The sequence below is a fragment of the Meleagris gallopavo genome, chromosome 22 (assembly GCF_905368555.1).
Source record: "Meleagris gallopavo chromosome 22, MGAL_WU_HG_1.1, whole genome shotgun sequence".
Lineage (NCBI taxonomy): Eukaryota > Metazoa > Chordata > Aves > Galliformes > Phasianidae > Meleagris > Meleagris gallopavo.
The window spans coordinates 5,916,764-5,936,937 of NC_139425.1; the positions used below are offsets into that span (position 1 = coordinate 5,916,764).

General features: G+C 40.4%; 1 protein-coding gene across 17 annotated transcripts in view; it reads left to right on the top strand.

The window, feature by feature from the left end:
• Window positions 1-20,174, top strand: part of EYA2 (EYA transcriptional coactivator and phosphatase 2) — a 96,141-nt gene that overhangs the window by 73,434 nt on the left and 2,533 nt on the right. For 11 of the 17 annotated variants that reach the window (XM_085242018.1, XM_085242017.1, XM_085242020.1 and 8 more), the window contains 7 exons: window positions 3,115-3,204; window positions 9,740-9,798; window positions 11,364-11,524; window positions 12,532-12,646; window positions 13,255-13,376; window positions 14,158-14,258; window positions 17,654-18,232. In XM_085242018.1, coding sequence (XP_085098144.1) covers window positions 3,115-3,204; window positions 9,740-9,798; window positions 11,364-11,524; window positions 12,532-12,646; window positions 13,255-13,376; window positions 14,158-14,258; window positions 17,654-17,734 — 729 coding nt within the window. In that variant the 3' untranslated portion in view covers window positions 17,735-18,232. Of the gene's footprint in view, window positions 1-3,114; window positions 3,205-9,739; window positions 9,799-11,363; window positions 11,525-12,531; window positions 12,647-13,254; window positions 13,377-14,157; window positions 14,259-17,653; window positions 18,233-18,314; window positions 18,818-20,174 lie in introns of those variants that run through there. The other 6 variants (XM_085242013.1, XM_085242012.1, XM_085242007.1 and 3 more) reach the window with 5 other exon arrangements.

The following is a 20,174-nucleotide window of genomic DNA, read 5'->3' on the forward strand; positions in this document are numbered from 1 at the left end:
GTTCTGCTGCTGCAGTGCTTATTTCAGCTAGCTGGTGGGAAGAAGTCTATCAAGGCTGTGTGTTGTCAGGCCAGGAGCTGAGCTCTGCTGGGGTTCCTGGTTTGCCATGTTTGAGGACCAGAGGAAGCACCAAATGTAATCTGTAGGGCTGTTTATTTTCAGTACTGAAGGAAGTTCCAGCAACATGCACTGCAGAGGTGACACACACAGAAATGCACTGTGCTACTGGAGGTTTTATTTACAAAAGGAGTCTGTTGCCTGTTTTCTGTCCTGGCCTCTCATTGTCCTTGTTTGTGAAAGCAGGGCTCGTAGATGAGCAAAGGGATAGAACCTTGCTCTTCTAATGTTACTGACCAAGTACTCAGGGCTGAGTTTTTAAATGAATCTGTTTTCACTGTAAAAAGTGGTTCCTGAAGGAAATTTGATTTCAAGCTGTCTGCAGTGCTTTTGTCCTTGGGCTTCTCATGCCTCAGAAAACATTGGCTACATCTGTTATTGAGGAAGTTTTTTCCCAGGGCTCCAGGGTGCACTTTTCCTATGGCAGGACTTGTTAGCAGGGGCCATCAATAAGGATGCAGCAATTTTACATTGCTCTGCTAAACTCACACTGCTCTAATACCAGCATTAGCAGTCTAGAAGGGCATCCCCTGAAGTATAGCAACATTTGTTAGTCTTGCAGGGTTTCTATGCTCAGGAAGAGTTCTTCATTAACATCTTCAGAAAAGAAATAATCATAATTCTCTTTTCAAATCTTTATACAGCATACAGAGAATTTTGACAACACATTGATACATCTTTGTCATTTTTGTGCTTGCTCATCAATCTGATTCTTCTGTTTATTCACACTTAAATTGCAAACTGAAGGAAGGGACTGTGCCTTTCCTCTGTGTGAGTACAAACTCGAGTGCAGTGGGGTTCAGAGCTGGAACTACTGCTTCTAGATGCAACAGTAATGCAAGTGAATAACTGCTGGTGGAACTCTAGCCTGGTGCCTCTAGACACCTATGTCTTACTGGGAGTGCTGATTTGCCTTTTAACTTTATCAGCCTGAGACTTGGAAGTATGCCTTGTTATAGAGGAAATATCCATACTGTGAGAGCACTGATGCCAAATAATTTCCCCAAATGACTTCCCCTCTGGGTGGTAAAGTACATTTTTCTGTTTTATTTTCATTCCATTATATTCTCTATCTCAAGAGAAAGATATATATATATATATATATTTCTCCTCTCATCTACACTTAAATTTCCATATTGTTTAGTTTAAGAGAAAGTAACTTCATACACTGTGGAAATGTTTCCTATTCTCTGATAGTGATTAATACCAACAAATCTAAAGACAAAACATAAAGAATAAATGACAGATACCAGCAAATGGGACTTCCTTAAAAAAGTTTAAAGGCTAATGATCCCTGAAATGTATAAAAATAAATTGCTTCATTAAAAACTATTTTACAAAATCATTTCTTCTTAGCAGCATATTTTCTTCAGAACAGTTCTCCTGTGTAACTACATCTGGGTAGTAAAGTTTGATTCAGTGCTGTTTGCATGGGCCCACATAGGGTTAGATGCCCTAATTGTGCCTTGTCCCCGTGCCTCGTCAGAGGAGCAGGTTTGGGGCTTAATATTAGGCATGTTCAAGGCAAGGCTGTTGCAGTTTACTTTTTGCCCAGAGGGGAGAATGCCCTTCTTTCAAAGGCAGCAAGAAACATGTTTAAACGTGAGTGACTGGGCTTTTCTTTAGATGGGCACAGTGCTTGTGAGTCATACACATGGCTCAAACCACAGCCACTCTGCTCTAATTAAAGAGAACTACACCAGGAATGCGTAATAATTAGGTTAGCGTGTAATACACCATCCATGTCAACAGCATCTGCCGCAAAGGTTGATTGAAATGTACTCATCCTCCAAACACTCTGCTGCCTCTAGAGCTCCTCAACTAATTAATTACTATCCTGTCCTACAATAGCACTACTCCACAGAAATCTGCAGAAAATTAGAGCAAAGACTACATATAAATCTGCCCCGTTTTAACATGGCTTGTAACATCAATGGGAGAAAACCACCCACATAAAAATAAAGATGAGAGATGCCTGTCCTAATGAAGATGAATTACAAATAAAAGCCTGTTGTGGGAATGCTGTTTTTTCAAGTTGCCTGTTGTTTAGTTTGAATAGACATAGTCCTTTTTAGCTGAGGGTTTAGCCATAGACTATCTTTGCTTGCATTTTTGAAGTGTTTAATGAATAAGAAAATATTCTGCTAGAGATGTAGTTTGCCTCAGAACTTTTCTATGCTTCTGCCATGAGTTTAGGAAGAAGGTCAGTTGTTCAGGGGAGAGATGTGGAAAAGTGACTGAGACTCATGCAATATTGTAGTGCACCAGGCTGGGTACAGTAGATCACCTGATTGTATTTCAGAGTGACAAATGTCCAGGGCTGTATCCAGTGCCCACTGAGTATCTTTGAAGTTGAGAGCTGTAGGAGCCCTGTCGCTGCTGTCCCCATCCAAGAGGGGACAGGACCAGGAGTTTACTGGCCAAACAGAGTCAGTTCGGTTGGCTTAGTCTGATTGTACCTTTTAGAGAAAAAGAGTTAAGGTTTGAACTCCTGAGTTTTGGTTTCAGATTCTGCTCACCATGGTGATGCTTGACGTTAGAAGTCTGTGTTCATGTGTTAAGAAAAATCTGGCCTCTTATGGATGGCTTGAGGGACAGAGTCAAGAAAGGGGCACTCTTTGCAGGCTCTGTTGCTTATAACTGTCCCCTTGCCACTCAGTACTGATGCTACTGGAAACCAGTTCTTGGTCTAACGTACTGAAACAGTTCTTAAACAGCCTCGAGTGTTTAAATGTCCTTGTTAAACTCATCTGAATGTGCAGGCTGAAATGTGTGAGGTGAATCATATACATTCTTGAAAGAACAGAATCTGATTACATAGGAGAGCAAAAGAAAGGATGGGAAAATCAAGCTAAGATACACTTGGGAAATGAAATTATTGTAATGAACATATCTTCAGAGACAGGAATGTATAGATCTCGCATTTGTCTGAGATCTCCCACCTCCCAGAAAAGAAATAGATGTAAATGGAAAAAAAACCTGATTCTCCTCCAACAGGACACGACAACGTCTGTGCGGATAGGTCTTATGATGGAAGAAATGATCTTCAACCTTGCAGATACACATCTGTTCTTTAATGACCTGGAGGTATGTAGCTGCTTATTTTATTTAGCATCTCTCTTTCTAATCATTTGCATCTGGTCTACAAACTTGCTTTTCTGGCCAAGAAACTTTCAATATTGACCCCTAAGAAATAGCCCTTGGATGGCTTATATTGAAAGCATACTATACGATGTCCCTTTGACATCTTCATTCTGTTAAGGATTTTTTTCATTCTGTTAAGGATTTTTTTTCTAAATACATACTAACAATGATGGCTTTTGGCAGTTTTACTAAATCTAATAATGAGGACATTACTGCTGCTTCTCTAGAAATTTGCTATCTAATAATTTTATTAAGCTAAATTAGCATAGATCCTATGGAGCAGTTAGCAATTAGCTGCAATCCAACGGAGAGGTTTTAAATGTGTTCTCTGTTCTGCACACACAGATGGAGCAGGAGGTCTGCTCAAGCACAGGAATATTGCAGGATGAAATTATATAAGATGAGTTTTTACATGAAAGACCAAAAGGGAAAATTCTTCCCTGTCTGCAGTATGGTTAAATCTGCTAAGTATGTCTTATACAAATATAAAGTCTTATATAAAGTGAAAATCCTTTTGAATGTACAGTAAAATCCAACCAAAGTCATCAAGCAAAATTCTGTCACCAGCTGAGAAACAGCTGTACAGCGCTGATGAAAAGCTGTTTGCATTTGGAATCAGTAGAAATGATCGTAATGAGTCATCTACAAAGTGTGTAGGGTGGGTTTGAGCTGTAGGTACTTTGGAGACTGAGGAGAAAGATCTGGCATCCCTTGGCAGGCTCCTGTGGTCTTTACTTCAAAAAGGAAGAATTTTTTTTTTTCCCTGCAGTGGATAAAATGGGAGAACTTATCCTGTACCTGGTGTGTTCAGTGGGGACTTCTGATTTCTAAGCTGTCTAACAGCACTGTGTGCTCAGCACGTTATGGGAGATGCATCCTTCCCTGGCACCCATTTTATTATGACCTGGGATTTCATTTACTGAGAATTATCTGAATTGACAGATTTTTCCTCTTTCGGCTCTTTTTTTTAGAAGAGGAGTTTGTGAAGAGGGTGCAGAAAGTGGAAAGTGAAGTCTGTCTCCAAGGATAAAAGAATAGAGAAATGCTGTTTGGAAGTCAAAGGTTCTGTTTAGGCAGCAGTAATATTTAATAGAACCATAGAATATCCCAAGTTGGATGGATTTCACAAGGATCAAAGGGTCCACCTTCCAGATCCACACAGGCCCCTTAAAAATCAATCCTTGTTTCTGAGAGCATTGTCCAAACGCTTTGTCAACTCTGGCAGCTTGTTGCTTGACCACTGCCCTGGGAAGCCTGTTCCAATCAAAACAAGTATTTTTCACCCATGAGATCTCAACGTATGGTGCAACAAAGCTCTTTATCTTGCAGAAAGCCACATAGAAACCCTCTGTCCATCTAGAGTTTTGCCCTCTTGGCAAAACTTATTGACAAATTTTCCCCTTGTTTACAGTACCACTCTAAAACATGAAGCAAACTAGCAAATTGTCCAGCCTCAGTTAAATTCTGCACTTTCATCAGTCAGTAACAGCTTTGGCTGCTAGAAGCAGCCTCCTTAGGTCAGATTTGTCTCCATGGCCTCTTAAGTTCTTCAACCACTACAGTAGAGCTAAGTTTTTAATTAAAAAGAAGTCTTTTTTTAAATTTTTTTTCTTTTGTAATTCCTAGATATTAAGGAAGCCAAAGCTAAACAAAAATCACTCAGAGATGGGACTCTGTCATTCCAACAGGACCACATAACTGAATAAGAACTAGTCTGGTAAAAAAAAAAGCTGGAAAAAAAAAAAAAGCTGAAGTTTAGCATGGCTTCTCCAAGTAGAAGTCAGCCTTCTACAAAATATCTGGGCTCCATCTCCAATGTAGGAAGAGAGATAGATGCTACAAGACATACCTGTTCAGCAAAATATTAAGAAAGATTGCCTCTAAGTAGCTTGAGCTACAAAGATGCTAAATAAAAACATTTATTTTCCTCCTACTATTTGGTTGTTACATTAAGAGAAGAAATCTTGCTGATTTTCTGCACTATCTTATCATCTTACCTTTTTTTCTTAATAAAAGAAAAAAATTGAGAAACACAAAATTGGCAGCTGGACTTGGCTGGCTCAGAGCCATGAAAAACTTCAGAAATTTCAAAAACAAGTAGGGTTCCAGTTAGCCAGAGCAGAAACAAGCAAAGAGAGAAGAGAACATTGTGAGACAGTTTTTTCTTCAGCATGCATGAAACAAACCAAAGATTTTTTCAAACCAAAACCAGACCAAGGTGTTTTGGTTTTAGCTGAATGTTTTCAGTAATGAACATGGGGGATGAGGGAGAATTCAAGAGAAGGGAATGCTCTTTCCATATCATACTTTCCAATAAATTAAGCCATTTAAGTTTGGAAGAATTTGCAACAGACATCCCTCCCTGTTCATTAGCCATCCAATTCTTTCAGTGTTGGATGGTAAATGAAAGTCAAGCTTGAGAATTCACAAAGTGATATTTAAGGGCTGTACATTAACAAGTGTTGAGTTTGAAAAAGACATAGTGAATGATACTTAAAAAAAAAAAAAAAGACAAAAAAGAGGAAAAACACGCAGAGAAGCTGAAGTTCTAGACCCACAGGGCTTACCATATACATTAGCACCATCATGTGGTATAACACCGAGCTGTGCAATACAAAATAAGCTACAGCCATAGAGGGCTGAAACTGTTCCTGGCTGTATTCCGGGTTGGGTCAGGGTGCAAGAAGCTGTAACTAATAAAGTGGTAGGATAGTTACACTGTTCAAGCATAAAACAAGATTACTCTCGTCAGGAAATGTTAACCACAGCAAACATTTCTCTGACATAAATCCATAGCCTAGTTCAGGCATTCTGGGAGGGCTCAACAAGCCTGGAGAGAGCAGTTATCTTCTGTGGTACCACACCATCATCTTGTCCAAAATACTAAGCTGCCCTTTGTTTTGCTGTTCTTGCCTTGAAAACAAACAAAATCAAGAGGATGAGTTATTCCCACTGATGCAGACCGTCAACTCAGCAGATGACAGAAGAATAAATAGCAGGCTTTTTCAGAGCTTACTTCTTTAGAACCATGCAAAATGGGTGCAAGAGATCTGGCCACTTTTAGTCTGCCCCTCTGCCCTGTTGTCACCCTTACCATGAACATGATCCACACTCAGTGCCATCCTACTATCTGGCACTCTGTTGTCTGCCAGGAGTTTATGTGCTTTCAGGGTTTTTCTAGAGAGGATTCAGGCAACTGTTTCCTGGATGCTTTGCCTAAAAGCATTTTGCCTGCTATGCCAGAGAACAGGAATCTTGATGAACCAGCAGATCCATTCAGATGAACTGCTAAACTCACCCTGTCTTTTTGCTGCAGTCTAGCAGAGACGCCAATTTCCTATGGGATTCAATCCAGGCCTCAGGCTAGCTGAATAGGAGGCTGATCATCCATCCTCAGGGCAGGTGGGTGAATGGAGAAGCCCTAGATGTAGACTCCTACTGAACACTTCTGGTCTTCCTCTAAAAAGATTGTTAATGTGTTAACTCTCAAATAGCAGAATTTAGAAGCTGGACTTCTTTCAAGCTCTTTCAGGCTGGTGAGGGAAGGTTGATACTTGTTGAAGCACAGTTTGTTGATGTGGCTGTTTGTAACAGAGAATCAAGGCACCAAACTTTGACAAGGGTGCTTAAGGCACGCTATGACACAAGCATTGTCCCATTCTGGAGATTGTTAGCAGCATAACGCAGACAAGCAAGGACCTGTGTTTGCTGAGCCTCGTTTTCACATTGTAAATGTGGGTTTTTCCTACACTAATTCCCCTACTCACATAGCACTTAGATGCTTATTGGCCACATCACCTCTGCTTGCAGTTGCAACAGTACAGATATACAGATGCCTATGGTCTACAAATAGGCCATGCAAAGTGTTGCCTACAAAGGGTTCTGATCACATTGCAGAATAGACAGTCGAATACTCATTTGGAAGGAAGTATTCCCCTCTTTGTTCCACTTTTGGGAAATCGTGGAGAATAGGAATTGCGCAAGATTACAGATCACAGAGAAGCTAAAATACGGATATTCAGCATTATATCTTTTCCCCCAGACTCCTTTTGTTCAGAGTGCAATACTGGCTAAAAAACAGTACATTTCACTCTCAGTCCCTCTGGAGATATTATTGCCTAGCTCTCTGAAAAAACAGGTGTGAAAAACAAGGTGGACCAACAAAGGGATGAGGAATTAACAAATAAAGGGGTTAGCATGTTTACAGATTACTGTCTTTCAGAGCTGTCCCTAGAGGTTTCATGTTCTGGGAACTGTTAACTCTCACCCCCAGTCTTAACAAGGGATGCAAGCTTAACTGATCCACTAGATGAATCCACTAGCTGTTTTTTAAAGATTATCTAACACAGTTCTGATACACAGATGGACAACGTCTGTGTTGAGAGACATACCTTGAGAACATTCGTAAGTGGTAACTGAGTTTCTCCATGCATCCTCAGGAACAGCTTGTATTTCACAAGGAGGCAGCAGAGGCTTTCTCTGAGCCTCTGTGGTACAATTTCAGAGCTGTGTTAGCCCAAGTTCAAGGTTTTCATCCCACCTGGAGACAGGTCATGTATCACAGGCTGGCCTAGAGATGTCACAGCAGTAAAAACAGTTCAATTCCAGAAGCTAGGAGGGTTGGCTGAGGTCTCACACATTTGACTCAGTTACAGGCTGCACATGCCACAGATCACGTACCTCTGAGATCCTAGAATATTATTTTTAAAAGCCAGCAGATGTGGAAACTGGGATTTCCAGTTTCCATTGCAGACTTCATTTAGACAATCCGGACCTTCTTTTCAGCAGCCCAGATATCCTGCCTTGGTTCCCCACTCACTAAGATTTCAAGGAAATTCTGCAAGAATGAAAAATTAGTCTTGTAACCGAGCAGTAAAACATGGTCCACATTCTTGCTTTAACCAGCTTCCCCGTGTTTTACCCAGTAACTTGATAGGCTCAGCCAGTGGACTATGAGGTAGCGTCTCACCAAGTGTCATGGTATTTTATGAAGTCAGAAATGTGATAGCTACTATTGTCACACTTCGGTGTACAGAACAATTCTTTCACAAATGAGAAAAACAGATCCCTTCACACATACCTTTCCCCTGACTTAATGCCCTGTATCACACAAGTGAACCAGAGTGGGCTGCATCAATATTATCCCAGCATGGCTCACAACAGCTATAGGGAGGAGGAGGTTAAAAAATGAGAGTGGGTGAAGGAGAGAGAGGTGCCAGCAGAAATCTGCTGTTCAGCTGCTTGGCTCCGGTTACACAAAGCACACACCTCAGCAGTACATTGATGAAGGGAACTAAAGAGAATAGAACAAGATAAAAGTGGACGGCTTTTGGAGAATTACCTAGAATAAATGCTGTCATTATTATGGACAAGAGCCATCCGTGACATTTCACCACTGAAATCAACGCTGGTTACTTGTTTGGGGGATTTTGTCTTTTTTGAAAGGGCTAGTTTAAAATAATTCATAAAGCCCATAATTGTGTAGGAAGATAATACAGTACAAACTGCGTGCTTTACACACAAATATTACAAAATACTGACATTGGAAAGGATAACTCTACCTGCAATTTTTCTGACTCTGAAGAAGATTCCTTTTATCAACTGTGCTTTTGCTTTTTCTGGTTGAGTCAACCAGAACAAAGCATAGTGTTTGTCTGCTTGAAGGTTTTCTGTTTTGTCCTTACCAACAACGATTACGGAGAAAGTAGATTAAGGTGGCAGGAGGGAGCTTACTGATTTCTCTCTAATGATGAGGCTAACACTAGGAAAGAAGTCACAGAAATAACAAGGTTTTGAGCCACAATTCAAACAATGAAGAATTTTGGAAGATACAGAATACATATTTCATGCAGGCTGAGCTCCAAGTATATATTCTGGTTATGTTTCCTGGGCATTGATCTCCTCCTTATTGACACATCATTTCTTTTCTGTGACATGGAGATATGAAAGAGTGCCTTCTTCAGTGCTTCAGCACAACTTTCATGTGCACCAAAGGAAGCTGAACTCTCTCAGTGTGCACTGGAAAAACACCAGCAGGACAGACATCTCTGGACATTTCTGAGAGACAGATCTTCTCTCCCTGTAATTAAGTGAGCATATGCCTCCTGTCCAAAGCAGTATTTTCACAAGGGGAGAGGCTGACAAATCTGCACTTATCACACATACAGAGTTTATGGAATACAGTTTTCCTGGCTAAAGCACAAGCATCCTCTCTCCCTTCTATCTGCTTAAGAAGGAGTTCACTTGCTATACTACACAAGAACTGCTATGTCTTTAGGTAAGAGCTGGCCTCATACACCACACACACAATAAGTTTTTACACAAGTGCTGTGTAGCACTTGTAGCAATTAACTGACTGCACTACGCTAAACAGTATTGGTAACATGGAAGATTTTATCTTAACGTTATCCTTGAAGTAATTTTTCATCATATGAAACATTTATTTACTGATGTTTTTTTTTTTTCATATACTCCTCAGGACTGTGACCAGATCCATATAGATGATGTATCATCAGATGATAATGGACAAGATCTAAGGTACGGGATCTCCAGGCTGGAAGCTGCAGGTCAGGTAGTCCTCAACTGTTTGAAAATAGCAGGAGGTTGGACGATGATATAGAGAAACCTTTCTTGGCTGTGAACCTTCTCTGCTCCCTGGCTGCACGCTGTCTGCAATTATTAAACACAGGAAGAGCAGAGAGTTCTTGTTCACACATTTATATGCCTGTACCTACTGTAAAGCCCTGACCCTGCTGAGCTTTGAATCATTCTAGGGAATGTTTAAAATCAGATTGAACTTCAGTCTAACTGCACCTGTTTCTGATATGATTTAGCCAGCCAGCTGGCACAAGTGTTCCCAAATCATTTCAAAACCAGTTTGAAAGGTTTCCTACTGCCCAACTAGAATGAATGGGCTTTCTGGTAAAGACTGTGGACCTTGCTAGGCCAGGGCCTTGTCAGTTATAAACACGTACCAAAACTGTACCAAATATTATTATTACCTGTTTAAGTTAGTTAATCATATTCATAAAAACTATTTCCCTACAATTACATTTACCTTAACGTTGCTTGCAGAGTAATTGCCATTGGTGCAAAAATAAGATATGCAGAACTCATACAAGGCTTAATGCAAACATTTTAAAATAACAAGAGCCAGTACTGCCTCTTTCCATGTCTCCCCAGTCCTTTTCTCAGGGAATTGAACCATCTGATTCACCTCAGTGCTGAAGAAATGCTTACACTGATTCAAAGAAAGGCACATTAAGAAAGACTCAAGACAGCAAAAAGTGCCTTGTTGTAGATTAGAGGATTACTGCATTCCAAGATATTTAGAGTGGTTGTGGAACTGTCACTGGTCCCCATTCACTGTTGTAATTACTCTGGAGTTGCTTTGAAGTATTTTTTTTTAGTTTGTTTAAAAAACATTATACGCAGGCTTTTAAGAGTCAGTTAGGTAATTTCTTAATATTTTTATTCCTTGATTAATGTTTTCATAGCAATATAGCCAAGCAGTCAGCAAGGTAGCATCAGAATTTTGTTCCCTTAAGATTTTAATATTTCTGCAGTTACCTTAGCTGCCTGGATAAGAGACAGTTGAGGGTTTTCAGTGACCTGAGGACAGTCAGATGTTTTGTAGTCTAGGGAACCTCAGGACTGACAGGAAGCACTAAACCTATGCTGTGTTTACAGTAAGAATTTTTTTTTTTTTTTTTAATCTGTGCAAGTAGTCCTATTTTCAGATGTTAATGTCTGAATGGGATCATGGGTCTGGCAGTCTGCTTGATTCTTTAGGCTGGAAATAAACTACTCAAGTAAAATAAAAATAACAGGCCACAAATGCCCTTTTAGATCTTTTGGGTACCCTAGTTGCAGACACAAGAATTACACATTGCAGTGTAGCATTAGGCAGGGTGGCACACACATTTCTGGGGCTTGAGTGATAGCAGACAGCAGTGATGAATTCCACTGTTGTACAGCTTGTCCCGTGTACATCTGTGCTGCTACTTGTCTCCACATTTTTTTCCAATTGTTTCCACTCACTGCTGGTGCTGCATAGGCTGTAATTATAATGGCCTTTCCCCTTCCCTTCTTCTTTCTTCTAGCACGTATAACTTCTCTGCAGATGGCTTTCACAATTCAGCTGCCAGTGCAAATCTATGTCTGGGCTCAGGCGTTCATGGGGGAGTTGACTGGATGAGGAAATTAGCATTCCGCTACCGTCGGGTGAAAGAGATGTACAACACCTACAAAAACAATGTTGGGGGTAAGTATCTGCTGCCAGGCAGTAAGTGTGCCTTTTCATCCTTTCAAACACTTCTGACCCTGCTAGGAATATGCTGCAGAGGAGGTGCAAAGAGCATAATGATAATAATACTTAAACACCGAGCTGAACAAGTGTTTCAGCAGTCATTCTGAAATAAGGATTCTGTATGGGATTTGCAAGGGCTATGCTGAAATACTTGGTTTAGTAGATGGAGGACTCAAATCTGAATATGGAACTTTATTTTGTTATTTGTTTGGCCAGAGAACAACCTTTTCAAATCTTCCAAAATGCCTAGTAAGCAAACAAACAGTTCAAAACTCAGTAGACTGTTTTCTTCCACAGAAGAACATATGGCTGAGTTTCATCTGAAGGCTTTCTTGAATGCCTACTACTATCTCCCCTAAAACAATATCAGAAGATACCATGATGCCCTAGATTTTTCATCTCAGCTCGTTCCAGGCAATTCTTCCAAGAGATTGCTTTGCTTTTATTTTAGAACTTCAGTGGCAAGTCTCTGAATAGAAAGAGAAAGAAGTAAATCCAAGAATATCATCACAGACCTGTTTCTTTTTTGGAGAAATGCCCTACTCACATGTACTGGAAATGGTGCACAGCTTTTCAGGAAGCAAAAAGACCTTCTTGGCTCCAGGCTTCTCTTAGATCAGGCCACCAACCCCTGCACAGAACTCTTTTGTCCTCTTGCCTATTTCCCATATGAGCTTTGTGCTAACTCCAAGAAGGATGTTTTAACATGGGCCTGCAGAGTGCAGGTGACTGATACCATTCCTTTGGAGAGGAACGAAGCTGAGTTCTAGTTGCACAGGAGTGTGTTGCAGTCAGGGCTTATATACCTTGAGGTGAAGGAAAGCGACCTGCACCAGTGACAAGAGAAGGGCACTGGAAGGGGCAGGATTCAGAACGCAATGAGGGACCCTTTGGCATACTTACATACAAAAGCATGCAGCTCCCTTTCTGTGCTTCTGCAAAGATGCTTTCCCTGCTTACAGGTTTAATAGGAGCTCCTAAGAGGGAAACCTGGCTGCAGTTAAGAGCAGAACTTGAAGCGCTGACTGATCTCTGGCTCACACATGCTCTGAAGGCGCTGAATTTGATACATTCCCGGTAAGAGCAGCTAACACAACTGCCTACAGGCTTGATCCAGGATCTCCTTTACTTTCCATTTTCCCCTTCCTCTAAACAAATCGAGACACATTTATAAAACTTTGCTGGCCAAACCTGTGTGGGAGGCCTGTCTGCATATGTTTGTCAGACTTGTATTATTAAGGGTTGGGGGTCACTTGAGATGATGAACTGAGATGAAAAAAAAAAGCAACCATACTTTTTTCTTACCTTTCCTTGCCTACCTCATCTGCAGTACACCTTTCACATGCAGAGATTTGCAAGAGAGTAGGAAATGGCCTTTCAATCCCTGAAGACGTTCACTCAAGCAAAGCATGGATATTGCCTTCGTGCAAAATAGGTTTCTGCAAAATAGATCCTGTCATGCGTGCAGTAAGGCTGCATCACTACCGCTGGATTATGTTTGGTTTTTTTTTCATTCTATTAAGTTTATAAGGAAATGTTATCAGTACTCAGGTTACTAGCCTCTAGATGCTAAATCCCCCAGTGACTTGGGAACTTCCAGTTGCAAGAAGTGTGTTCTTGCCATTATTCAGTTTAAGGTAAGAGAAAAAAATAGATTGCCACCTCTACTGACTTTTGTTTCCTAGGCCTAACTGTGTGAATGTGTTGGTAACCACAACTCAGCTGATACCAGCTCTAGCAAAAGTGCTTCTCTATGGACTAGGCACTGTCTTCCCAATTGAAAACATTTACAGTGCAACAAAAACAGGTAAGAACAAAGTAACTTAGGCTTCACCAAAAGACAGATTGAACTTTTGTCCCTAATTCAGTCACATCCACTCACCCCAACTGCAACAAATAATGTATGAACTTTAGCTTAAGATTCATGTTTACATCACATCTGTGATTTGCATGCTAACAACCCACACTTAAGCTAGTACAGACCACAAAAAAAAAAAAAAGCCACGTGTCTCTATGAGAAAGTAAGCCTGAAAAATACCCACCTTATGGAGCAGCATTTCGAATGTGCAGCTGCACCTAGCTAGGAGGGGGACAGTGTGGTTGGATCTCTTACAGAAACATGGTTTGGATCCTGTTACTTAGTCAGGTGTGCTGAGTGAGTTTTAGAAAAGCTGTGAGAGGAATAAATATTGACAGAGTTGGCTTGGGGCTTTTGTTTTCTGTCCCTTCTGGTATGATTTTGTTTGAATCTTTGAGGTTTGTATTTTCATGTTCACTACTGCAACCAGAATGAATAGGACAGGGCAATGCAATACAATGAGTTTACATCACTCTACCAACTGCCAGTCCAAGCTGTGCAAAGTCACAAAGCTTATGGGAAATTAGCAGCACCTGGAATTCTCCAACTGTTAAAGGGCTTGTAGCTCTCAAGAGAGAATCCATCTCAGATGAAGATCCGGTTGGGATCTTTAAAAAAGTGAGGAATGTAGCAAGTAGTTAGTTTACGACATCAGTTCCAGTATGCAAATATCAGCCCCAATTACTTTATGCATCCAGATAAAATATATGTCTTCTCTTCTGTTGCTCAGGAAAAGAGAGCTGTTTTGAAAGAATAATGCAAAGGTTTGGAAGGAAAGCTGTGTACATTGTAATAGGAGACGGCGTTGAAGAGGAACAGGGAGCAAAAAAGGTACAGTCTGTGGATACCATCTTGGATTCTTCCAAGCTTACATTTCAATCACCGTTTCTTTGCTTACACATTTAATGAAGCTCCTTCCATTTGAAACAGTTTAGAGTTGGTCTCAATTCTTAACACGCAAAATACTAATCTTACAAGCAATTTCTTACTGTAAATTCCTTCACCTTGGCAGTCAGTGAAATTTTTCAGATAGTTGTTCTGTCACATATTCCAGGAATCATTCTTGCTTAATAAAGATCACTTTAAAACACATGAAAAGAAAAACTCCAGTATGTGGTCTCAGACAAGTAAGTAGGGTTAATTTTTGATCTATAGATGGTTTGGGTTTGGTTGCTTTTTTTTTTTTTTTTTTTTAATTCCAAATTCTTTGAATTATTTCTGAATTGGAACAAGCATGTATGCATACCTATATTTATATTTAAGACTCAGTGAAGTCATAGGACATAATACCATTGCACCAAAGGGACTAGTACTGAGCTACTACCTTTATTTATGACTTATGAACCAATATGATTAATTTCATATAGAAAATGAAATTGGGAAGGTTTACTGAATTCAGAATAGAACAGGAACTCTGAAAGCAGTATGGTCAGGAATAACAAGCCCACAGTTCAGTAACATATCATGGATATGGCCCACGTAGAAATACCTTATGTAGATAACTGTAGAAAAAAATTCAAATGGACTAATTTGTGCATCCAATTGAGTCCTTCAGTAATTAGTGCCCACAGTTCACTCATTGTGAAACTTCTTTGTTTTGAATAGACTGTAATAGAAGAGTAGCTAGAAACCCAGAGCTTAGAAGAAATTACAGTAACCAAGGTCTTCCTGGAATCCCTGTTTGGCTTTACAGGGAGAGGAACACAGTTTGTTCATGGCAAGCACCATTTACAAGATGTCTTGGTGCATCTTGTCTTGTGCTCCTGTTGTGACTGCAGAAATGTGATTGCTCTTCAAGAACACTGCACTTGAATTGAGATGCAGGAACTGACTGCATGAGCCCATATTCAGCAAGCTGGCTGATTTGCCAATAAAAACAACAAATCTCACCCCCTTTGAAAACTAGCGAAAGCTGCAGAGAATTCTCTAGTTCATGAAGGGTTAAGGAATCCTCAGAAATGAGTCCAAAACGCGTGGCTGGGAATGAAGTGATAATAGCCTGCTGCTTTCGACAGCCCAGTGCCATACTTTAAAGGTAGTGGGTCAGTGAACATGACTGCATCAAAGGCTGCTGGGCTCTCCGGTAATGTGAAGATGGGGGAAGGTTCAGCAGTCTGGTATAGGCAGGATTTCAAGGACCCTCTTGCTTATGTCTCCTGGTCTCAGCAGCTCTCCCATTTGCAGAGCACATTCTTTGCTGGGCTGTCACCTCCTGTGATTGATGACAATCATTAGCTAAGGCTTCCACACACCTGAGCTTTATCAAAAAAAAAAAAAAAAGGGGGAGGCAGTAGGAGGGCATGCAGAGAGTCTTTGACTGTTTTGCCGACAGCACTGATAATATCTCTTTAGTGAGTCATTTTTCCTCACCTGTCTGATGAGTGATAAATCTGTAAACACTGAACAACAAGATTGGCTAAGAGGCCCAAGTTTTCTTCTCTTTAAAGAACGAAAAATAGATAATTTAATGGATGAGGTTTAATGACAACCATAGGAAGGGAAAGGAGAAGGAAATAATTCTCCCCCTTAAAGTGAAATTGCAGATCAATAGATTCCAATCACTTCAGATGTCTGTGTTTGCTCACTGTCTCTACCCCACACTGATGAATAGCTTGAAGGAAACATTGGTTTACTCACAGGCAAACCAGAGGGAAACTTGAGTTGTATTTAAACATCAGGGGAGCGTCAACAGACATGCTGTAAAATAAACATCTGGGAACACTGGAGGTTTTTGGGTTTTTTTTTTTGTTTTTTTTTTTTTACATAGGTAGGTACACTTGGAAAAGGATTTTCTCCCATCATCAGAATCATCTGTCTAGGAAGGACGTGTTCTCTAAAGCTTTTTCAAAGTTTTCTATTCAGAAGTAGTACCATTACAGCAATAAACTCAGAAGCTATTCCCACACTGAGAAGATAACAAGCTTTGTCAGTTAAGCCTTTGTGTACCTTTGCTACTGCATAGTTATTACTGACTGTTTTGGGAAGCTATGAAGATCACAGCGTTGTTATAAAATCCAAGGGCAAGTATGAGCTGTGTGCTTTTGATCTAAAGTAAAAATGCTCAAACTGTTTTAGATAAGAAACAAAATACCTCAAACCATAGGCTGACCTAGAAAAATTGAATTTAACATTTAAAAGCAAGTTCTAATTGTTTTGAGGTTCTCAGGGATTGTAGCTATTGGTAATGATTACAGAACATTGCTGCCTGAACTATAGTTTCAGAGTAGTACTGGGACTTTACCAGCTTACAGTTTTCATCTTAGATCCTCGTTTCACAATGCTTATGATGCAAGCTTTGTTTTTCTAGAGCATATTCACAGTTTTCAACAGATGAATCAGGACATTACAATGAAGATACAATGGGTCACAGATAGTTTCCACATTTTATCCAGATGCTAGGGTGTCAAATGCCACTGAGTAGACCTTGGAAATTTGTATAAATGACTTTATATTCATCATCTTTAATATAAACTGTAAAACAGGGAGGCAGAAGTAGAAATGATAGTCTTTAAAAATGGGAATTGAAAGATCCTCTTGAGGCCAGATTGTCATATAAGCCTACTGCATCTTTTCCCAATGCACTAAATGCACAATTGATTGAGCAGTCCCTATCTTTCTAGGAAAAGCAGCATGACCTGTTGTTCCAGTTAATTTGGAAAAAAGAATTAATTGTTAGAAAGCATTTTGACACTATGTTATTATATTTTTGCTTGCATTTCTGTAAGTCTTAATAACTTGATTTTACTTCACTTGACTGTGAAGCACTGGCAACAGCTTTCACTGGTGGCAAATAGGACAACTTCGAGCCTCATGTAATAGGACAGGATTATGATGCTTTCTGGAGAGACAAAGAGTATTGTATAGCTTGATACTGTAGGCAAACCTCACTAAGAGGCAAGAAAATTGTTTCTAGGAGTACTGAAATTCTAGAAACAGAAAGAAAAAGGAGGGTAAATTTAATGGCCTGCTCACACCTGCATCATCTCCCAGTTTGTGGCAGATCTCTTTCTGCATAGTAGAAATGTATCTGCAACAGAAACTTCCTACTCCTTTCCCTACTCTCTAAGCTGAGTCTCCTTGCCTGTAACACCATGACAGCCTGGTGGCCCAAGTACAAAATTCTCTTCCTGAGGGTGCAAACTCAAACTAAGAAATTTCTTTTCATCTCAGAATTAAACAAAACAGAAAACAAACAAACAAAAAAACCTCTTTTGGTTTCACTCTAGCACAACATGCCCTTCTGGAGAATCTCTTGTCATGCTGACCTGGAAGCTCTTCGGCACGCCTTGGAACTTGAATATTTGTAGCAGACCCCAACATCTTAGCACTGTGAGGGCTTCACTCAAACTGTTACATCGGTTCCACCTATTCCTCAGCATTTTCTTATTAAAAAAATCCCACAGCAACTGCAGTTTTTCTTTTTTTGAAGGAGAACCCTTTCAGTGGAAGCCTCTAAGAACTTGCCAAAGAACATTCTATCAAGTCCTTCCTTTGAACAGAGGAAAAGCCTTCAGATAACTCTGGGGATCCTGCAGTTACATGCTTAAGCCGGGTGCACAGAGCTGTAACTGCCCTTTGGCCATCAATGAGAACCCCCAGAAGCCTTGGGTCTGCTTGTCAGTTTTCTTGCTTTTGAAAGGGGAAGAGGAAACATTAAAGACTGTGAGCGTACTCTGTGCATAATACATCATATCACATGGGACCTTCTGCAAATAAGAGTGAAACTGTTGATTTTTTTTTTTGTTTTGTTTGTATTTTTTTTTTTAATTTATGAACTAATCTCATTACTCTGGTATTAAGCTCTGTACCTGTGTTTTTAATCTGGCTTTTTGGGGTGGGGGGGTGGGGAAAGTCCTGCCATTCTAAATTAAGAATTCATTCTTCCAGGACAGTATCTGGAGAAAATCACATTGTGTACATTTATAATAAGGACACATGGGACTGTTGGTAAGAACCATAGCTGCGTTTTTAAATCTTACATGGATGGTCTGTGGATTGTGCATGTATCTACATGGTGCCTTATGCTGCCATCTCAGTTTGGGTGAGAAAAAAGTACCCTGTGATGAGTGAAAGGCATTAAATAAAAAAAAAAAAAAGTTTGCATTTGGGGGACTAGATTACCTGCCTTCTCTTCTCTCCAGCCACTTCTCTCCACCACATCTAGGGGTACATGGAGAACACACTCCCTGTCTCAACCCAGAGTTGGACTAGAAGTGCTCTGAACACAGCCTATCCTGTCCTGTTTGTTGGTGGGGCAAAGACTGGCTCTGTCCTCTGCGAGAGAACACAGACATTCAGAACCAACTTGTCTTGCAAAGGAAGATATGGGGTAAACAAATATTGCAGGTGTGCATATTTATTTTTATGTAAATAAATATATCTGCAAGCAAGCTTCAGCTTTAGGACTTCTGCTGAACTGCACAGTTAATTCCTGCTGTCAAAATATTTCAATTCTTTGGGTTTGGTTAGGTCTCTGATTCACTTTCAAAACTACTCTCTTGCTTGCACCAAATAACCTCAGAAGGATTACAGCCTTACTGGGGCAAGATGTTAGAGGGAGAGAAGCAAAAGTAATACAATCTCCTTATCTATCATGTGAATCAAGATCAAACATACAAGCATCATACAAGTTAAGAGTCTTACATGAGTGCTACACAAGTCTGAGTCAAGGCTCCTAAGTTCTACGAACACTTACCTCAAGAAACAGATTGACTGCTAGATCTGAGAGGGGATTTTCCACAGGACTAAGAGAGAGAATCTCATCTCAGGATTTGGCTCAAAAATTAGCAGCTATGCAGCACCTTTAAAATACATTAGCCACACTTGTCAGCAACAGGCACAAACAAAACCATCCTGTAAGTGCACGCTGTGAAGGCATTTGCAAAAACTGCTCTTTAGTCTGAGTACAACACAAAACAAATTGCAGTGTGATTTCTCTAGCAAAGCTGTTGCTTGTCTCAGTGCCTGCCGAGAGGGAAATCCGGCAGAATTTCTCCCTTGAGCTTTTCCAGCTGCATGAATGTCCCAGGGAGGAAGTTTTATCCAAGTCAAAGGCATCAAACTCAATGGAGAACTGACAGATGCTGGCAAGACAAGCACACCTACAAATAAAGCCTCAGAAACAAATGCCAGGAATGGCAGACTTGTAAGAAAGCAAGACATCAGCTTTTAGCACCCTGTCAATCAGCTAATTGCTCTTGCTTGATATTCCAAATCTAACATCTGCCTTAGTTGTGTCAAGAGTACTGATTTTTCCCCCTGAGGCTTCATGGATTTTGCTTTCTGAATGTATTTAGAGATGCTCAAGTCAAGCGCTCTTGTTTCTACCTCAGACTTCTTGGCAGGATTTTGCTTTTGCAGGATTAGTGCCTGCTGGTGCTCCACTTACCATTACTGTAACTGAGTTCTCCGTATTTTCCCAGCTAATGATTTTCAGTTACCCACAGTTAACAGCTGATCAGGGCCCTGCATGCCAGCATTAGGAGTGCCTGTTTGTCAGGCCGGGCATGCCACTCCCTTCCAGTCACAGTAGCAGCTGTTGGTCTCTGGAGCAGCAGGATCAAGGTTCACTGTTCCAGAGACTCTGATGGCTGGAAGGTATCTGTAACACACATGTTACACAGGAACACACGTGGAAAACACACACGCACACACGCAGGCTTTGCTCAGCATTTTTACCTCCCTGTGAACACATCCGTAACAGCTTTTTACTCACAAACATACACAAGGCTGAGAGAACACACGCAC